General features: G+C 37.9%; 2 protein-coding genes across 11 annotated transcripts in view; one reads left to right on the top strand and one right to left on the bottom strand.

Annotated features, from left to right (window-relative positions):
* Positions 1-15930, top strand: part of LRCH3 (leucine-rich repeats and calponin homology (CH) domain containing 3) — a 108397-nt gene extending 92467 nt beyond the window's left edge. For 3 of the 7 annotated variants that reach the window (XM_010834313.1, XM_010834312.1, XM_010834311.1), the window contains 4 exons: positions 1401-1519; positions 2059-2196; positions 6186-6263; positions 9677-10190. In XM_010834313.1, the coding sequence (XP_010832615.1) occupies positions 1401-1519; positions 2059-2196; positions 6186-6263; positions 9677-9877 (536 nt within the window). In that variant the 3' untranslated portion in view covers positions 9878-10190. Of the gene's footprint in view, positions 1-1400; positions 1520-2058; positions 2197-6185; positions 6264-9676; positions 10192-13016 lie in introns of those variants that run through there. The other 4 variants (XM_010834309.1, XM_010834308.1, XR_824756.1 and 1 more) reach the window with 3 other exon arrangements.
* Positions 15931-16980: 1050 nt separating this feature from the next.
* The window catches only part of IQCG (IQ motif containing G), a 54308-nt gene continuing 52771 nt past the window's right edge, over positions 16981-18517 (bottom strand). For all 4 annotated transcript variants that reach the window (XM_010834301.1, XM_010834305.1, XM_010834302.1 and 1 more), the window contains one exon: positions 16981-17484. In XM_010834301.1, coding sequence (XP_010832603.1) covers positions 17353-17484 — 132 coding nt within the window. In that variant the 3' untranslated portion in view covers positions 16981-17352. The remainder of the gene's footprint in view (positions 17485-18517) is intronic.

Below are 18517 nucleotides of genomic sequence, written 5' to 3'. Positions count from 1 at the left end.
GGCCAAACAAAAACAAAACACAATAATAAACTTCTACCCTATGGTGTCACTGAGACAAAGTTTTAAGCTCTGCATTTGTCTGTGATCTCACTGACATTAAAGGAAAAGAATCTTAATCTTGCTCAAATTCATTTTGTTCAGAAAGTTTCTTAGTATCACCTAAAAGCAGGTTATAGTGTTTGAACAAAAAAAAATACTCTTAGGGTTTCAGGGAATGAATGTCTCTCCTCCCTATAACGTCCTCTTAGATTTTTTCCATTGGTAAAAGCTGTCTATATTGTTAAAGAAATGAATCAGTAATTTAAAAACAGATCTACATAGTCTCATGGTTTTTAGTTAATATGGCAAATCTCTGCTTATCCCCAAAGAAGTTACCTAAACATGGAAACAAGACATTTCACTCCCAAAATTACTGTTAATGTAACTGATAGGTATAGTGAGATTTAAACTCAAACCAGAGGTGTGCTGCTGGTGGGACTGTAAATTAGCATAGAAAACTGTTTACATTATCTGCTTATGCTGAATACTTGTTGAGTTGGTCAGGTAGTTCACTTGGTTTTAGATAAAAATAAAATAAATTTTTCATTTTCATGAAGAACTTTATTGAACAAACTTTTGGCCAATCCGATGTATCCTATGAATAGCAACTTTGCTTTCTGAAACATGTAATATCTATACCAAAAGATGTGTACAAAAATATTCATAGCAGTGTTATTCATAATAGCCCCAAACTGAATGTCCATCAACAACAATACAGTGGATACATAATTATGGTATGTTTGTACAATAGGATACCAAATAGGCAATGAAAATGAACAAGGTAATACATACAACAATGTGAATAAATCTTATAATGTTGATCAAAAAGATGCCAAACCCAAAAGCATACACACATATAATATGGTTTTATTTATAGAAAGTTCAAAAATGGACAAAACTAATCTGTGGCATTAGAAGCCAGGAAGTTTACATAGTTAGAACCCATGGTGTTAGAAATAACTCTTGGGTACCAATGGGCAGAGAACAGGAGTCTCCTGGGTGTTGGTAATTTTCCATTTATTGATTTGCTTGTGTCTACTTTGTGATGATAATTTATTGAGAGCTCTTTGCTTATGATTTGTGTAATTTTGGGGGGTGTGATATTCAATAAAAACACTTTTAAATGGATGTGATCAAACACAAAATAGTTGAGCCCAATGGATAATGGATATTTGGTAGTTTTTCATACTATTCTCCCTATTATTGTGCATATTTTTAAATTTCCATTGTAAAATCCTTCTTTTAAAAAGGCAATACAGAAGTAGAAAGTGCTGTACTTTCAAGGAAACTGATCGGGCGGATCTGAGTATTTTTGCAACGCTAGCAGTCGCTTTTCTGTCTCACATATCAATATTTTTTAGGTCATGCTTCACCCCTCCTTTCATCTTCTGTACCAACCACTGATTTGAAAGATCCGGTAACAAGACAGAATTCAAGACAGAGAGAAGAAGAGCTAGAATTAATAGATCAACTACGGAAAGTATATACATTGCCTTTGAGTTAAACTTTCTTAAGTGATATTGCTATAACCCATGATCCTGGCATCACTTTTTCATTTGACTTATACATTTTTAATAGAATCAACAACTGTCCATTGTGTGATGAGTTTTTTCACCTATTTACTAGGAAAATGAGATGGGTTACTCCATAAAGCTCAACCCCTGGCCCTACTTATTTAAAATTTTTTTCTGCTTCAATGTAGAGAAATCTTGTTAGAGTTAATAAAAATTAATGTATATGTGCACATATATATACCACACTTACATCATATGTAGTGTTTATTTTTAAATTGTATCTAGTTTTTTGTTTTTTAATCAGAAAATTGTAAATGAATTCTGTTGTGGAACTTGGCAGCACTGTCACCTGACTGCCATACATATATACATATATTGACCGTACACATATATATGTATATGTGTGTATATAATATTGGATCTCCTTAAATTATTGTCTTAGGATAGAAAGATAAAATAAGAGATTGTGGTACTTAAGTTATTTGCTTTTTATCTTGATTTTTAGCATATTGAGTACCGGTTGAAGGTATCTCTGCCTTGTGATCTTGGAGCAGCTCTAACCGATGGTGTCGTTCTTTGCCATTTAGCCAATCACGTGCGGCCTCGATCTGTCCCAAGCATTCACGTTCCCTCACCAGCTGTAGTAAGTTTAATGCTTAAAAAAAGTTGGCTCTTCACCAGACATTTGTTAAGAGGCAGACATTATGCGAGTGCTAAGGATACAAATATGAATAGAGTCTAGCCCCTGCCTTCTGGGTCTTCTGCTAGAGAAAAAACAGGCCTGTAAACAGTAACTTACATCTGTGTGCTATTATAAAAGAGTTGGGTCAGACGTGTGCTATGGGAATACAAAAAAGGGACCACTTCAGTGCTGCCTGGAAAGTTCAGGAAAGCCTTGCCAGCAGAGGAAGAGGTAAAATTTGAACTAATTCTTTAAGTATGAGTAGAAATTTGCCAGCATTACAGAGAGGGAGAACGTCATCCTGGACATAGTATTCCGAGATTAAAAAGCTAAGGAAGATCATGGCATATTAAAGGAATAACACCTTACCCCTAAATATTTCTGAGAATGTCCTAGGTCACTTTGCTCTTACCCATAGCTTGAAGCCAGGGATTGTAGGACGTGGGCGCTAGACCCTGTTGGTGGCAGTGGGATATGATTCATTCAGAGCTCCCTGTGGGATCAGCCCGAAACTGAGAAGAGACAGCTGTGAGCCCTTAGCAGCCAGCAGGGAGTCGGGGTAGGAAAGGAGGATTGATGCACTGGCTGAGTAGAGACATTGGATGAGACACCAGTAGCATTCACAGGTGATATTTGCATATCCCCCGTTGTTCCAAGAATATCTTTTCATGGCTGTTCTGCCTCCTGTCCCCTCACCAATACACAGACACACAGCAGGATATAATCAAAGTTTCCACATTGCATTGATTATTATTTGATGCTGTGACATCTCTTTTGATGAGTCTGAATGGATACTGTGCATTTGTAACAAGCTTAGCAGTGTCTAACCTTTTCAGAATCTCATTTTCTGGCCATGCTTCCTGATACAAATCCTTTAGTCTTAATGCAGTTGTATCCAGGCCTCTGGATTGCCACTCAGGACGTTCATCTTGCTGCCTCTCCAGATGCAAATCGTTTAAGCCTCCCAAGGACCTTTTATTCTAATTAATAAAAGCTGCTTTGTTACCAAGGTCCCAGGAGACTGATATGGCCCTTTTCCCTCTAGCACATCCAAAAATAGAGTCATGCATTTGCTTCTAAGGAAAATAGGTGGCCAATTTTTATTTAGTGACCTCAGAAAACAGGCTTTCGGCTTTGTGTAGAAAAGACAAAGAGGAGTAACAGTACTGCCAAGTCAACTATGCTTCCAAGACTTGAAAGACTTGGTTTGGGTCCTGAGGTGGTGATTAAGAGAATAGGAATTGGCATGCTATTTGGCCATGCCAGAAAGGGAAGGGCTTATTCATACTTTGCATTCTTCCCAGTTTCTGTCAACTGAGTTAAGAAACATAATGTTTTTTAATAATAAAAAAGAAGTCTGTCATTCTTCATATATTCCAGGGAAATACTTAGGAAGTAGCAAGGAGCTCATGTGGAAAGTGAAATTTGAGAGTACAGGTGACTGAGGATCTTTATCTTGATCACTCAAACAGAGTACCTTTCATTTAAGCATGTAAAATACATATAGGAAAAATAAAACTATTTTATAAATGTTAAACCACTTAGAGAAATTAAACACATGGACCTTGTTTATCAAAGAAACAGGGATATAACATTAAGTTTTGTTGTTGTTCAGTTCTTGAGTCATGTCCAACTCTTTGCGACCTGATGGACTGCAGCACGCCAAACTTCCCAGTCCTTCACCATCTCCCAGAGCTTGTTCAAACTCATGTCCATTGAGTCAGTGATGCCATCCATCCATCTTGTCTTCTGTCATCCCCTTCTCCTCCTGCCTTCAATCTTTCCCAGCATCAGGGTCTTTTCTAATGAGTCTGCTCTTCACATCAGGTGGCCAAAGTATTGGAGCTTCAGCTTCAGCATCAGTCCTTCCAGTGAATATTCAGGATTGATTTCCTTCAGGATTGACTATTTGATCTCTTTGCAGTCCAAAGGACTCTCAAGAGTCTTCTCCAACACCACAATCGAAAAGCATCAATTCTTTGGCACGCAGCCTTTTTTATGATCCAATTCTCACATCATACATGACTACTGGAAAAACCACAGCTTTGATGAGATGGACCTTTGTAGGCAAAGTAATGTCTCTGCTTTTTTAATATGCTGTCCAGGTTGGTCATAGCTTTTCTTCCAAGGAGCAAGCATCTTTTAGTTTCATGGCTGCAGTCACCATCTGCAGTGATTTTGGAGCTGAAGAAAATAAAGTCTGTCACTGTTTCCACTGTTTCCCCATTTATTTGCCATGATCTTCATTTTTTGAATGTTGAGTTTTAAGCCAGCTTTTTCACTGTCCTCTTTCACCTTCATCAGGAGGCTGTTTAGTTCCTCTTTGCTTTATGCCATAAGGGTGGTGTCATCTGCATTATCTGAGGTTATTGATATTTTTCCCAGCAATCTTGATTCCAGCTTGTACTTCATCCTGGCATTTCACATGATGTACTCTGCATATAAGTTAAATAAACAGGGTGACAATATACAGCTTTACTCCTTTCTCAATTTTGAACCAGTCTGTTGTTCCATGTCCAGTTTTAACTGTTGCTTCTTGACCTGCATACAGGTTTCGCAGGAGGCAAGGAAGGTGGTCTGGTATTTCCATATCTTGAAGAATTTTCCAGTTTGTTGTGATCCACACAGTCAAAGGCTTTAGTGCAGTCAATGAAGCAGAAGTAGATGTTTTTCCAGAATTCTTTTGCTTTTTCTATGATCCAACAGACATTGGCAAATTGATCTCTGGTTCGTCTTCCTTTTCTAAATCCAGCTTGTACATCTGGAAGTTCTTGGTTCATGTACTGTGAAGCCTGGCTTGGAGAATTTTGAGCATTACTTGGCTAACATGTGAAATGAGTGCAGTTGTGCGGTAGTTTGAACATTCTTTGGCATTGCCCTTCTTTGGGATTGGAATGAAAACTGACCTTTTCCAGTCCTGTAGCCACTGCTGAGTTTTCCAAATTTGCTGGCATGAGTGCAGCACTTTAATAGCATCATCTTTGAGGATCTGAAATAGCTCAACTGGAATTCCATCACGTCCACTAGCTTTGTTCATAGTGATGCTTCCTAAGGCCCAGTTGGCTTTGGACTCCAGAATGTCTGGCTCTAGGTGAGATGTTGGCTTCCATGCCTGATGCTTAAACCAGCAGATGAATTTGAACAGCTGAGTTTGTTAACCACTTTGGGAAATGGGATCATATTTCTTTCTCACAAGATAACCCACTTGGCAAAAAAAATTTATCACTTTAGGTCATGCAGTGCAGCTATGTTCTAGTCATCAGAGATATTTTCAGAAAAACAAGTTTAGTAGTGATTTTCCTATGGGAAATTTTCACCTTTTGGAAAATGGTTCTTTAATCCAATCTTTTAAAATTCAAATATTTAAATTTAATCATTGAATAGCGACATGATACATCTGTAGTATATTTATGGGCAAAGGCTGTTGATTTTATTATTATTATTTTCTTTAAAAAGACTGAAAGAAAATGAACCAAAGTGCTAACTGTGATTATACTTGATTGACTGACCTGTAGGTAATTGATTTTGCTATTCCTCCACATTTTCTTTGGTGTATATTTTAAAGTGGAAAAAAATCGGACAGCCATCCTCCTAAAATTTCTCTGTTTAGTACTTGCTTTATAAAAGTCAAAGCCCAGTGTCTATAAAGTAGGGAGTGGCATACTATGAGCCATAGGCCAGTACCTATTTTTGTAAATAAAGTTTTATTAGGACAGTCACTCACTTGTTTATATATTGCCTATGGTTGCTTTCAGTCTCTTAGCAGATTTGAATGGTTGCAACAGATCACATCGCCCTGAGGCCTAACATGTTTATTATCTGATCTTTAAGAAAAAGTTTGCTAACCCTCCAATCTAGAACATTGAATTTATGAAGCCACTGGCAGGAGTGTTTTTAGTTAGCAAATTTCTTTAAACTTTGCTAATAATACTGTTTTCTTTGTTTTGCAGCCTAAATTAACAATGGCAAAATGTAGACGAAATGTGGAGAATTTCCTAGAAGCTTGCAGAAAAATTGGTGTACCTCAGGTAATAAATCTTATTTCTTATGTTTACATAAGAAATAAATAAATTTGGGTATTACATTCCTAAAATCTTTTAGAAATGCCAGTATTTAATATCTTATAGGATAGTACTGTGCTAAGCTGATAATTACTAACATGATTGTATTACTACAGTCAGTCATTATGCTTTTGATCAGTTTTCCTTAATTATTTCCAAGAACCCAGCAAAGAAATAATATACATATTAATTAACTTCAATGTTATAGTAAGTAATTAGTGCCAAGTAATCAAAAATAGTTATTTTGAAATTTTCTAAATATCCCCACTTGCTCATTGACTTGTAGACAACTTCATACACAGTAAAGGCTATGCTTCAGAATATGTGCTTCTTAGACTAAGAATGCTTCAGTTGGCTTCAGTTTTTTAACACTTGCTTTAATACTTTTAAAAAATGTTTATTTTGAAATAACTTTAGACTTTGAGAAATGTTGCAAAAATGGCACAGATAGATGACAATATACAGTTCACCTGTATATTCAACTATATACAGGTTCCTGGACTGTTAACATAAGCATAAACATAGTATGTCATCCAAAGTAATAAACACCTAGACAGCGTTGTTGACTAAGCTACAGATTTTACCAGCTTTTCCTACTAAAGCTCTTTGGAATTGAATATACAGGAGGCCATTTTTAGGCACTGGTCCTGCTCTTGAGGGTTTTTTTGCCTCCAGATTCCTCAGTTATAGCTTTATTGCCCTTTAATGGTACAAATAGTTAAACTTTTACCCTTTAAAAAACAATTAAGTGTGGTATTCTTAAAAAATATTATATATAATGACATATATAGATAAATTTAAAGAAATAAAAACTGGTACCATTTGATACTTTCTTCATTCATCACAACCATTACAGTTCTTGTCACCATATTTTGTCCAGTATTCAAAGAGAAAAACATAACTCTTTTCTATCACCTTAATTAGCTGTCAGAAACCCAGTATTGGCCTCGACTCAACAACTCCACTGTTTCTCTCGAAGCTGGGCTCTTGCCCCAAGGGCTTTCACTGACAGTGACTCGTTTTACCCAGCTCACCATTCTTTAACTAACTTGAATTGAGAAGGTCATAGCATCACTTTTCCAATGGGCGCCTTTCCCTTTCAGCGTTTTTATAAAGGGGAAGCGAGCCCAGCTACACAGAGCAGCTGCATTAGGCAGCGTGAACTCCCATGAGTGTTTTTTCTCCTTTTATTAAGTAGATTTTGATTCTACTACTTACTTTTCACTTTTTTCTTTTTTGTTTTATTAAGCTGAGTTATAAAATAACTGAAATGCACATTTAGTGATAGCAAGGATCATTTTTGTTCCTGTGGACAAATTCAAAGCAAATTGGTCATCTGAATATCGTACTGATTTTTAAAGGCTTATCATCTCTTTTAGAACAACCCATATTTAAACATATTGAGAGCATTAATAAGATTTCTAGATAAATAGCCTACATTTCTCCATATTAACAGACAGCTTCTAATATTCCCTTGTACAGTTTAACATTCAGGGTTTCCCTTATGCCTACTTAATTTGTTCCTACCTGACCATCACAGTCATGCCCAGTAGCTTCCCCAGTTTCTTAGTACAGTGTCTTTGAATAAGAGAATGTGGCACAGGTTGGTGCAGGGAATGGGAACCAGAGGGAGACTAGGAGTGATTAAAAAGAGGCAGTGCACACCTAGAGAGAAGGGTGCTGAAAACGGCCCCACACAGCTAGACATACTGGCACACTTAGCCTGTGTCAGACTGTTAAAGGACTTCTTACAGTGTACACGCACTCTGGACTTGACAGGACCATCATCTGTCTCAGATTTAAAGTCCATACACTGAAATTCTTTCAGAATGTAACTGCCATCAGTCAACAAAATCAAAAACAGTGTGCCTTTTATTTTTTTAATTTATTTTAAATTGTCTGATAATCACTTTACAGTGTAACAGTATGCTTTTTAAAGCATGCATGTTAATCCACTATTGGCCAAGCAGTGGTTAACAGTTTTTATTTGAAGGCAGGAGACGGAAAAAAAATGCAATTTAAAAGACTGGGTGTTTCTCCAAGGTGGTTTTAGACTGGAGTTCTTGACACATCCCCCCTCCTATCCCTCTCCTTCACCAGAAAGAGGAAGTGGACATTCCACGCGGGCCACCTCATCCTTCTCCACTTCTGCCTTTCACCCAAGCCTCACCACCACCGTCACTACCGCTTTTAGATGCGTTCCCGTTCTGCTGCTACTTCTGCTAAAACACTTAATTGTTTGCCTAAAACGAAATGAAGAAAATGAATAAATACAAACTCATAGCTTTAAACTCACATTCTCAGGTCCTTCTGCCATGGAAGAGGAGAAGAAACCTATACGTCTTCTCCATTTGTTCTCTCCTACTTCTGGGCATTATGACCTTTACCTAAATACAACCACCTGCTATGTTTGACTTGTAAATAAAATCAGGGATGTAATAATGATCATTTGAAAACAGATAACATATAGTATTGAAAAAATTGTCAGATCCTCTGTCCAGAAAACATGTGTAAAGATGAACGATTTCCCTTCTCAGTATATATGTTTACAAGTTAAATTATGAAACACTGAAGAATACCAGTGACTATTGAAAACCTCCAATAAGGCTAGGGATATGGATATTCTCTTTTATCATATGATGCATTCAAAAAACTATAATGAGTGGTAAAAACTTCAGAGTCCAGTATATCATGTCCTAAGAGTTATTATCTGTTACGTGTGAAAGAATGTTTTACTGTTACCAAGTCCAGTAATGCTTTTAATTGCTTAATCTATAAACTGGAGGGTGTGGATGATCTCTAAGGCCCTTTAGAACTCTAGATTAATAATTAGTAAACTGGACTTGATTTTTAGAGAAACACCAAGTCATTTAGTACAACCTGACTTCCAGGTAATAAATTTCCCTTGATTATCATACTTTCTTCATTCTTTGAACCTTCATGACTCACCTGGCTTTCTCTGAAAACTTCCCCCTCTTCTGTTCACCCCAAGGTTTTGTCCTTGCTTTCTGGCCTATTCTTTTTTTGTTAATTGCAGAAGAAGGAGCCAAGAAAGAGGTTGCCTCACCCACTCACCACCCTCAGGCCTCATATAACCCTAAGTCAGCATCCACCTCTGTTTATTTTATCCTGAATGTTCATACTAGGCACCAACAATTTTATTCTGCTATTTAGTAGTAAAATCAAGCCCAGCACATAGAGGATTCTTTGTGGTTTTGTTTTTCAGCATTTTATTTTGATTCATCATAGTAAAAAATGTTACAGGGCATGTTTCTTTGAATATGATTGAGATGATCATATTGAATTCTATACTCAAATCTGTATTTCTGATCCACTGACTTTGTTTTTCTGTTTTCCTTTCCTGCTCACACTTTGGACAGGACAATCTTTGTTCCCCTTCTGACATCCTTCAGCTAAACCTCAGCGTAAAAAGAACTGTTGAAACACTACTTTCTCTTGGGGCACATTCAGAAGAATCCAGTTTTGTCTCTCTATCTATCCAGCTTTTGGGTTTTGTGGCATTTTATTGTACTTTAATGTTAACTCTCTGTATGCTTTATTATTGGATCTTCCCCCTCTAGCCGAAAGAGTGCATTCCAGTGATTTTTCCACCTCATTCCTATGCTTGGTAAAGGAGGTTTGTTTCTCATTCAAAAGTATTTACATATGTGCTTTTTTTTTTCCGGCCATCAAAGAGCTAATCAATAAAGTAGATAAATCCTGTCCTCTTGTCCCCAGATGAGCAGTTCATGACACTGGGAAGCATTTTTGATGCTAACAGAGTAAAAAGATCAGCACGTTTTCTTCTGCTCATTCATCCATTCTCCTGGCCTGCTGCTGCTAAGTCACTTCAGTCGTGTCAGATTCTGTGCGACCCCATAGACGGCAGCCCACCAGGCTCTCCCGTCCCTGGGATTCTCCAGGAAAGAACACTGGAGTGGGTTGCCATTTCCTTCTCCAATGCATGAAAGTGAAAAGTAAAAGTGAAGTCGCTCGGTCATGTTAGCGACCCCATGGACTGCAGCCCACCAGGCTCCTCCATCCATGGGATCTTCCAGGCAAGAGTACAGGAGTAGGGTGCCATTGCCTTCTCTGCTCCTGGCCTGAGAGGCCTTGTTTTTCTCATCATGAATGCTGAGCAGGTTCTACTAATACAATCCTGAGCCTGTTGTTAAAATATGACCTATAAGTTTGTTTCCAAATGGCATAGTAAAATTTCCATCTGGCCGTTTTTCCATGTCTCAGCACAGCTTAAGTACTGAAACTGTGAGAAATATTAAAATTATGACTTGCTGAATTTTTTAGCAGCTATTCATAAGGAAACAGTTGTACTCTTTCTATTCTGGGAGGGCACCTGGTCACTTAGATCTCCATATTGAACTGTGCCCTGAAATCCTAAAATCCTAAATCTTTTTTTATTAGTAGGCACAGACCCACCTAATAATTATTTGCTGTCTGGATATCTGGAAGGCACTGGCCATTTAATCTTAATAATTATAATTTGATTAGGATGATCAGCCCAAAGATAATGTTGGTTCCCTAGATTGCTATTCTGAGCCCACACTGAAAACAGCACAGAAGCCAAGTATCTGGAGCTGCCCTTTCAGGGGTTGGCACCTGTCAGCACGTTTACTATGTTTTGTTAAACTTCATTTCTGGAATCCTATTTAGAATTTAAAATTGGAATTTATGTATTTTCTAATATATTTGAACTGTGTTAATAGGTAAACTTGTATTTGATAGGTTGTTGAGATTATATCTGAACACTAGCAGGTAAAGTATTAGGCAGCAATCTCTGTTTTGTACCCAAGGCAATGAATATTGTCTCTTTCAGAATGTTTAGTATATTAGCCTCTAGCCTTAATGCTTGCAACCACTTTATATTGCATTCAGATTCTGGTTCTTATAAACAGTGTTTCTGAACATTCAGGAATCTCCTGAACTCTGTTAACAAAATTGGACAACTGAATTCAGGTATGAAGGGAGATTGTGAGGAACATAATAACATCATGTAGAAGTCAGTCTGAGGATCTGATTGCTTTGGTTTCTTTCATATTAAACGGGAAAAGTGTTTAATACATTAAAAACTGTTTACTGTCAATGCTGGAACATTAAACACTGTGTTGAAAAGTTCAGTTTTATACAGTAGTAGTGCCTTTCAGAGTTTCGGGGAGACGTTGTTTTTAAGGTGTCTGAGTTAGAGATCAGTTTTGTCAAGTTTTGTCCCTTTAAAAAACCACTGATAATACACATGGTGTGGTGTGTTGTTTGGAGGGAGTAATGGTGCATAAGTCAGCTGGAAGGCAAATGTGCATCTGGAACGCATAAGCCACTGAGGGAATGTCTAAACCACGGGCTCACAGTCACTGGGCACTCCTGAAAGTGGAGATCAAGAAATCTGCCTCAGAGGAAATATGTGTCTCCCCCAAAAGCAGAACACTCTGCAGGTTCATATTAAGTATAGTTAATCTGTACTTGCAGTTGCACTCAAAAGATTTACACAACATTGCTAGCTTTATAAGATCAGAAGATTCCATTTATCTTGTTTTATCAAGGTAAGTATTAAAGAAAAAGAAAGTAACACAAGAATACCAATAACTGCTCATAATACATACATGTTATATTCTTTATTGCAACTGGTTTTGTAAAACTTCCTGTATTAAGTGCCAGTGAAAAGCTGAGGAAAATCTTCTTTAATAAATATGTATAGTCACGTCTTCAGTAGAGCCAGAATTCCACTTTCATTCCCTTGAGAGTAATCATTCTTTCATCTAATCAGTGATAGATGTTATTATGATATGCCTTTTTTTCTTATATGAAAGGATTAACCAAACACATTAATGAGGTAAATAAGAAAGAAGCAGTTTAACTTCCTTAAGCAAATATGTAAACACTTTTCAGATATATGTTCATTAAGATGTTCTTGACTAAACTCACATCATTGTTCTCCAGCATAATTTAATCCATTAAATACTAGGATATGAAACACTTTTTCAGATATGATTACTGTATTTAAATTCTATAATTCAGATTTTTAAGTGATTCAAACTGGACCTTCCATAAATTACCCAGTGTGGTGGGGCTGGGGGGGATTTTCTCAAATACATCTAAATCTCAAGAATATACTTCAGTTTCTTCCTATGATGCCTGTCTGGTATGACAACCCTGATTCTCATATAGTCAGGACTATAATGTAGATAATGGCCATTCCTGTCTCATGCAGTCTGAGTTATGCCATGAAACTATCTTGCATTCCTGTGGTTTGTAATTTCCAAAGCACCTTCTCCTACAATATTGTATCTTTAGGCTTAAGCCATCTGGTAACTTGGAACTGTTTTTCTGTTTTCACCTGTCTCATTTTACTGATCTGATCTGCATTGCTTTTTTATTCATCAGGAATGAAGGATGTTGCTTTTACTCCATCATAGTATGTTTATCCTCTGTTAGTACAAGTGTATGTGACTTGTTTATTTTCTGATATTCGAAATAATCTGTATGTATTTTTAGTTGTATTAATAATAATAATAAAAAAGTGACAGTGAGTGTCAGGTACCATTTCTGTATAACTCATATGAACAGAGCTCCGATTCCCAGCTACTGACTTTTCATATCTCAATTCGTTATTATGAGGGAGAGAAGAGATGCTTATTTTTTCTTTTCACTTCTGTGACATTCATCCTCTTTTCTCTTTTGTTTTTATGTCACGTTGTCCCATTTCAGGAGCAATTATGTTTGCCTCTCCACATTTTAGAAGAGAAAGGTTTGAGCCAGGTTGCCATGACGGTCCAGGCTCTCCTGGAACTTGCCCCACCCAAGCAGCAGCAGCAGCAGCACCAGTTATCTGCTGTGTAAGGACTCCCGGCACCTTGGGCATTGGCCTGGCCAAAGTGGAACAGGACAGCGTGACTGCTGCTGCCCGCCATCTGCTTAACAAAGCGCTTACGTGTTCTCAAAAGGGACTGTTTCCATGATTCCTGACAGGAATATTTTGCTTCATTTCTCCATTTTAGGGGAGGTTATATCAACTTGCATTGAATTGTTTATGAAGACATGGTTGGTTTTCACAAATGAAACTTCATTACTGAGAAGTAATGAAGTCATTCCAACACTGACGCCCAGCCTGGCTGTGCTTTTCTAGAGTGGGCTCTTTTAAATACTGAAGACTGACTTCTTGGAAGGGTATTTGGCTCTCTGGAAGGCACAGACATGCTTTTATTTTTACCTGTTTCCAAGCCCTCTGGAATCCACAGGTTTCAAAATGTGGTTGTTCATTAGAATCTCCTGGAGAATTTGTTAAAATACAAATTCCCATTCAGTGGGTCTACAGTGAGCCTGGGTATCTGCATTTCAACAACCATTCCAGGTATTCCCTGTAGTGAAGACCATTGTTCCAAACTAGATATTTGTATAATTTGGGGGAGTGATGACTCCACTGTGTTTCTCTGCCACATTGAAGATCAAAAGCTATATTATACTTGGACTGTCCAAAAAAAATGTAAACACTCCAGATTTTGTATAGTGAACCAATGAAACAAATACTGTGGTATTTAAGGCCAGTGTCCTAGGTCTCCCCCTAGCACCACTCAGAGGTTGGACCCATATACCATCCCACTGTTACTCTAATCAAGCACTCTACACACAGGTTCCACATCTTCAGGCTGGTAGCACGTGGCACTCTGCATCTGTGTATTGACTTCTCTGAGCGCACCCCTTCCCCCCTCCCCCCAAGCTGCTACCAGGATGCCTGGATCTGCGAACATCTTCCAGTCACACACGGCAGATTCACTTCCAGCTCCCCAACTAACGGATGATTATGAAAATAAAGGAAAAGCCAAATTCCTTACATTTCTTTCAGCTAAGGGCCAGTTTCCATAGCTGAATTAAAGCACTTGTAGCATTTTAAAACAGCTGCTGTCTTTTCATCTAGCTCCCCCACCAGTGCCTTATTTACTAAACTGTGAGTGTAGTAAAATGACCCAAGGCTCAGACAACACAAAACCTTTATTCAAATCTAAGCCACTTGGGTCTTTTTCCCCCTCTATTTTGAGCCCCTTTTCGTTGTCAGTGGTATCTTCTGGTATTCACTGCCTTTGTAAACCAAGTAAATAGAGTAAGTGAAGATACTAGTTATCTAAGTTTTTTCCTGTTGTTAATTGTTCTGGAGTTTCTTTACCAGTGTGCATATTTAAGCATAATGTCCTCTCTTTTTTATCATGTAGCAGCATCTAAAAGTAACTTTGGATAAAGTCATGTTGTGTATCTGGTCAAAGTAATGTTTTCTCCTTGTCATCACAGGTTTAACCTTATATAATACAAAACATCTGAGCTCAAAAGCCCAATCCTTCAGGGTCTTTACAAAAGTAAAAAGTATTTTAAGTGCTTAGAGCCAGACCCCATTATATTTACAGTTCCAAACAGACCCACCAATTATACAGCTTGTTTAGAATTTTAACCATAAGTATTTTTACTTCTAGTCAGTGTTAAACCTCAGTATAATCTCCAGATTATAGAGAACAATTTGAAATGAAACTCAGCAAAGGCCACTATTTGTCACATATTGTGCAAGGAATAATCCCAATCAACATACACAATGCAACATTCGTGACTAATTTTCCCATGGGAATAATTGGACCTTTTTAATTTATTTCAAATTTTATACTTAGCATGAAACCTTATTCATATATTTTACCAAACTAATTCAAATTTATGTTTGAATTGTTAGAAAATATTTGTGTATAGTTTTGGTTAATAATGAAAGAAAAATATAAAATATATTAAATGTCTTTTCTATGTCAAGATGCAAAACAAGTCATGTTGGAAAATTTTTGTACTCAGTATTTTGTATGTACCTTTTTTCTTTTTTTTAAGCTGGAAAGAAAATTTAACATTTAGCCTTGCTAGACTCTAACATAAGCTGAAGAGGACTTTGTAACACATCCACCTGACCATTTATGAGCTTCCTACTGAAGCAGCGAGCGTCCCAGCACTGAAGCGTGAATGAAGAAAAGGCTGAGTGCCCGCCCACCAGGGCCCCTGTCAACTGTGGAGATTTTAAGCCAACAGGTTTCTGGGCTTTCAAACTCATACTAGGTTAGCACTCCAAACAATTTTCTCTGGAAACAACTCATGGGAGGAGCCTCTATACTTGACTAGAATAGAGTAGGACACTTAGTAGCTGTAGGTCACTTTCCTTAATAGCTTTTGAAAATATAGCTTCACAGCTAATCAGGAGTCTGATTTCTCTACTTGGTAACAGTCCAGCAATGACTAATGATAGATGACTATGCTGATGAGTATGATGAATTTTTTAAAACTAAGCGCTTAAATGGTTATAGAAATGAAGGAAAACATGGATATTTAGAAACTTTTTTTATACATATTGCAATAAGATGGTTTATAGCAGATTTCATTTTATTTCTGAAAATGTTATAAACGTGTAATTAGTAAAAAAAAAATTTTGTAAAACACTGTCCTATATTTGTATGTGTGTAAATATAATGCATAAGTTCTAAGAATAAATATGTCAGTATCATGTATGTTATTTTAAATTGCCTGTATGCCACTTTACATATTGACATTAAAATAAAAGACAACACTTCAGTAGCATGAAATTAAAGGCTGATGTGAAAATGTTCATATCTAAAGCATGGTTTCCTTGGGAAATAAAAGGGTAAATTCTCTGATGGAACATTGGTAGAAACTCGTAATAGCCCCTTGAGATCAAAACGTACTTTTTAAAGGAAGTGTAGATACAAGTATTGTCTTATATTTGGAGTTAGGTATGGCTTAATTTTGAAATATTACATATCTGGAAAGCTTTTCTCAGAAATTTCCAACTGTTCTGTAATTGTCTTAATGTTCCAAGACAGTTCTGTTCTGATTAATCAAGCCAAGAGTGACCCCATGAGTGGGCTCGTGTTCTTTTAAAAGAACATGACTAAGCTTGTGCCAGGCACAGGTTAGGATTTTCACATGTGTTACCTTTTTCAGTCTTAATACCCCATAAGATGACAGTCATTGAGTAATAAGCAAAGCAGCTATAGGCCCTAGTATCTCACTTAACCAAAAATATCTCCAGACTCATCTCCCCACTGACCTGCATCTTCTGCCTTCCCTATGTATGGGTGTATATCCTGACATCGCATTTCTATCTTCCGTTTATCATTTATATCCCTACCTATTTCCCAGAAAAGGAGCTGAAGCAGTTTATAATAAGATACATGTTCTTATGTGACATTCCCCATTAAAAACAACAGTAAAGTGATAATAAATTTAAAAGGCAAGCACCAACCTTTATTAAAACTTTACTGTGTATGTATTATGCTGCTGCTGCTGCTAAGTCACGTCAGTCGTGTCCGACTCTGTGTGACCCCATAGACGGCACCCAACAGGCTTCCCCGTCCCTGGGATTCTCCAGGCAAGAACACTGGAGTGGGTTGCCATTTCCCTCTCCAATGCAGGAAAGGGAAAAGTGAAAGTGAAGTCGCTCAGTCGTGTCCAACTCTTTGCAACCCCATGGACTGCAGCCCACCAGGCTCCTCCGTCCATGGGATTTTCCAGGCAAGAGTGCTGGAGTGGGGTGCCATTGAAACGTCACCTTGTAGTTCCTACTGAACACCTCACTTTTGCTTTTACTACTATCATTTTTCACAATAGGCAAATTGAATAGTCAGAATCAGAGATGTTACAGGAAATTACTGACGTTTTAATGCATCACTATAACTAAGATTGTGTGCTTTTTTTTTTTTTTTGTCTGGTGAGCAAGAGCAAAAGGAATCTTCACAAGACTTGTAAAAATACATATTCCCAGCAGTTTTTTTTGGGGGGGGAAGGGGGGATGGTTCAAGTTATGAAGAAGCCCTAAGTCACAGTATAATCCTAATTCAGGGTTTGAAAACTAGTATAGCAGGCAAAGTGACCTAGTGTAACCAAGCCTCACCTAGGAGTATCCAAATAAGAAACAACCCATAGATGAGTTAATCTGTGAAAGATATTTCTTAACTCCGTTCAGGTCCTCCTTCCCATCTCCAGAGCACCAACAGAAAAGATAACTCGGTCACTTCTTGCCTCTCCTCTTGTCCTTCTCTTTGCCTTTTCCTTTTACATCCTTGCTGTCATCTTTGTCCTTAGGCATTTTGAAACCACCAATTTCTCTCCGCACCACAGTGCCTCGCCACCAGGCCTGGAGCTGAAAGAGAACAGGGAAGTGAGTATACTTTGTAGTATGCCTGACAAGCTGCATTTTCCTTGTATGCATGGGGATGGTTTTTTCATAAACTAACTTCTGTGAAGATGGTCTCTGAGACACAGAAATGGCCAAGCATGCCTTAAGGCAGTGCTAGTCTGTTCTGCAGCTTGAAGTCCTACACTCTAAAGTTCTCAAGGAGTAAAAATAAAAGGAATCTGATTAGGCCTGACTTTCCTTTGCATGTAGAAACCTGATTACCTTGTACTGCTGCTCTTTATGAACATTCAAGTTCCCCAAATCTAAAAACCATTTGCTCCAAAAGGGATGCTAGTTGCCTGAACCATAGGTAACTCAGTCAAAAATGTGCAGATAAACTATAGGTGATTCAATAGGTTTCCTGGTGCATTTCAATCTCTAATGATTGATTCAGTTCAGTTCAGTCGCTCAGTCGTGTCCGACTCTACCATCCCATGAACTGCAGCACACCAGGCCTCCCTATCCATCACCAACTCCCGGAGTCCACCCAAACCCATGACCACCGAGTCGGTGATGCCATCCAACCATCTCATCTTCTGCCATCCCCTTCTCCTTCTGCCCTCAATCTTTCCCAGCATCAGGGTCTTTTCAAATGAGTCGGCTCTTCACATCAGGTGGCCAAAGTATTGGAGTTTCAGCTCCAACATCAGTCCTTCCAATGAACACCCAGGACTGGTCTCCCTTAGGATGGACTGGTTGGATCTCCTTGCAGTCCAAGGGACTCTCAAGAGTCTTCTCCAACACCACAGTTCAAAAGCATCAATTCTTTGGTGCTCAGCCTTCTTCACAGTCCAACTCTCACATCCATACATGACCACTGGAAAAACCATAGCCTTGACTAGACAGGCCTTTGTTGGCAAAGTGATGTCTCTGCTTTTGAATATGCTATCTAGGTTGGTCATAACTTTCCTTCCAAGGAGTAAGCGTCTTTTAATTTCATGGCTGCAGTCACCATCTGCAGTGATTTTTGGAGCCCAGAAAAATAAAGTCAGCCACT

The sequence above is a fragment of the Bison bison genome, unplaced genomic scaffold (assembly GCF_000754665.1).
Source record: "Bison bison bison isolate TAMUID 2011002044 unplaced genomic scaffold, Bison_UMD1.0 scf7180017864032, whole genome shotgun sequence".
NCBI lineage: Eukaryota > Metazoa > Chordata > Mammalia > Artiodactyla > Bovidae > Bison > Bison bison.
Note: the sequence above shows the minus strand (reverse complement) of the source record. Positions and strands in the feature narration are given on the sequence as shown.